The sequence below is a fragment of the Eimeria acervulina genome, genomic scaffold (assembly GCF_000499425.1).
Source record: "Eimeria acervulina Houghton genomic scaffold, Eah_scaff2616, whole genome shotgun sequence".
Taxonomy (NCBI): domain Eukaryota; phylum Apicomplexa; class Conoidasida; order Eucoccidiorida; family Eimeriidae; genus Eimeria; species Eimeria acervulina.
The window spans coordinates 1452-3205 of record NW_013548174.1 but is presented as its reverse complement, the minus strand read 5'-3'; the positions used below and the strand labels follow the sequence as shown (position 1 = coordinate 3205).

The 1754-nt window shown below is 53.1% G+C and overlaps 1 protein-coding gene across 1 annotated transcript; it reads right to left on the bottom strand.

Annotated features, from left to right (window-relative positions):
* Positions 1 to 133: 133 nt before the first annotated feature.
* Positions 134 to 1355, bottom strand: EAH_00067060 (hypothetical protein; the record flags this gene model as incomplete). Its single annotated transcript, XM_013392604.1, has 4 exons — positions 134 to 187; positions 487 to 824; positions 1126 to 1231; positions 1353 to 1355. The coding sequence occupies 4 exons, from the start codon at positions 1353 to 1355 to the stop codon at positions 134 to 136; spliced, it is 501 nt and encodes a 166-aa protein (XP_013248058.1).
* Between the last annotated feature and the right edge of the window lie 399 nt (positions 1356 to 1754).

Sequence of the window (1754 nt, the reverse complement as noted above, 5' to 3'; positions counted from 1 at the left end):
TCCACACATCAACCAATACCTCAATACAATGCCCAACCAATGCTTGTGCGTTGCAGGCGGACCCTGTCAGAACGTTCTCTCCGCACCGCTCCCTCCATCCAACGCCACATCCCCCCCGCTGCCAACCACTCACTCATGCCCTCAACTTCACAACGCTCTCCACAATCGTCTCAGCAATACTCACGTCCTGCTCAATTCAAACCATGCCACACAAACACGACGCACCATAAATGCGTAAAGACAAAGACTCCTCTTTAAATCCCCCTACCATTCTCCAAACTATCAACACCTGCCTTATCTCTGCAGACCACCGGCCATGCTAACATCGCATTATGATGAGATGCCCGCTTCCAGTCAGCTAAAAAACAACACACCTACGCCGCGCATATGCCTGGCACCCAGTTGCTCCTGCCGGTCAACATATCTTCAGCCGCCGTTGTACACCCACCTGACCACAAAACATGCATTGCCTCAGACGCCACTTACCGAAACAACATGCAAAGGTAACCAGGTATGCCCCTTCCACACATCAACCAATACCTCAATACAATGCCCAACCAATGCTTGTGCGTTGCAGGCGGGCGCTATCAGAACGCTGTCACCGGAGCGCTCCTTCCATCCAACGCTACACCCCCCCGCTGGAGTCCACTCACCAATGCCCATGTCCTCATAGTGCCCTCCACAAGCGTCCCCGCAATCACGCACAGTCTGCTCAATTCCAGCAATGCCACACAAACAGGACGCACCATCGACGCGTAAGCACAGAGCCCTACCCTGCCGCACACCCACCATTATCCAAACTCTCGACACCTGCTTGATGGCTACTGAGCATACACCACGCTGACCCAACTTTACGATGACACGCCTGCTTCTACTAATGTGCAAACCAACAAAAAAACGGTCTGTATATGCATCATACGCAATTGGCTCTTCCGGCCACCATATTTGCAGCCGCGGTTGTACAACCCACCTTCCCATGAAACCAAGCATTCCATCAGACGGGTGAATCCGAATAAACAAGTATAGGGAACCAGGCGGAACGCCTCCACACATCAACCAATACCCCAATACAATGCCCAACCAATGCTTGAACGCAGCAGGCGGGCCCTATCAGAACGCTCTCACCGCACCGCTCCTTCCATCCAACGCCACATCCCACAGCTGCAATCCACTCACCAATGCCCATGCCCTCACAACGCCCACCACAGTCGTCCCAGCAATAACTCACGCCCTGATCAGTTCAAACCATGCCATGCAAGCGCGCCGCACCATAGACGCGCAAACACAAAGCCCCATCCTGAACCGCCCCTACCGTTACCCAGACTATGGACACCTTCTTGATGTCTGCTGACCATAGGCCATGCTGACCAAACTTTAGGAAGAGACCCCGGCTTCCACTCAAGTGCAGAACAGCAAACCGACGACGGTTAAATGCTTCCCGTGCAACCTCCTCTGCCGGTCAGCATATCTACAGCCGAACGTGTACCCCCACCTGCGCCTAAAACCAAGCGTTGCCTCAGACACCACTTACCGAAACAGCATGTAGGGGGAGCAAGAGAGAACGCTTCCACACATCAAACCATATCTCAGGACAATGCCCAACCAATGTCTGTCGTCTGTAGCGATGCAGTATTAGATGTCGAGATGGACGGGTCCTCGATACAGCTAAAGAGGGTTGCGTCCAACGCCATACACAACACGCCATTGCTAATGTGGTGTGAGCACCAACTCTCCTGTCCACAGTTGTTTATATA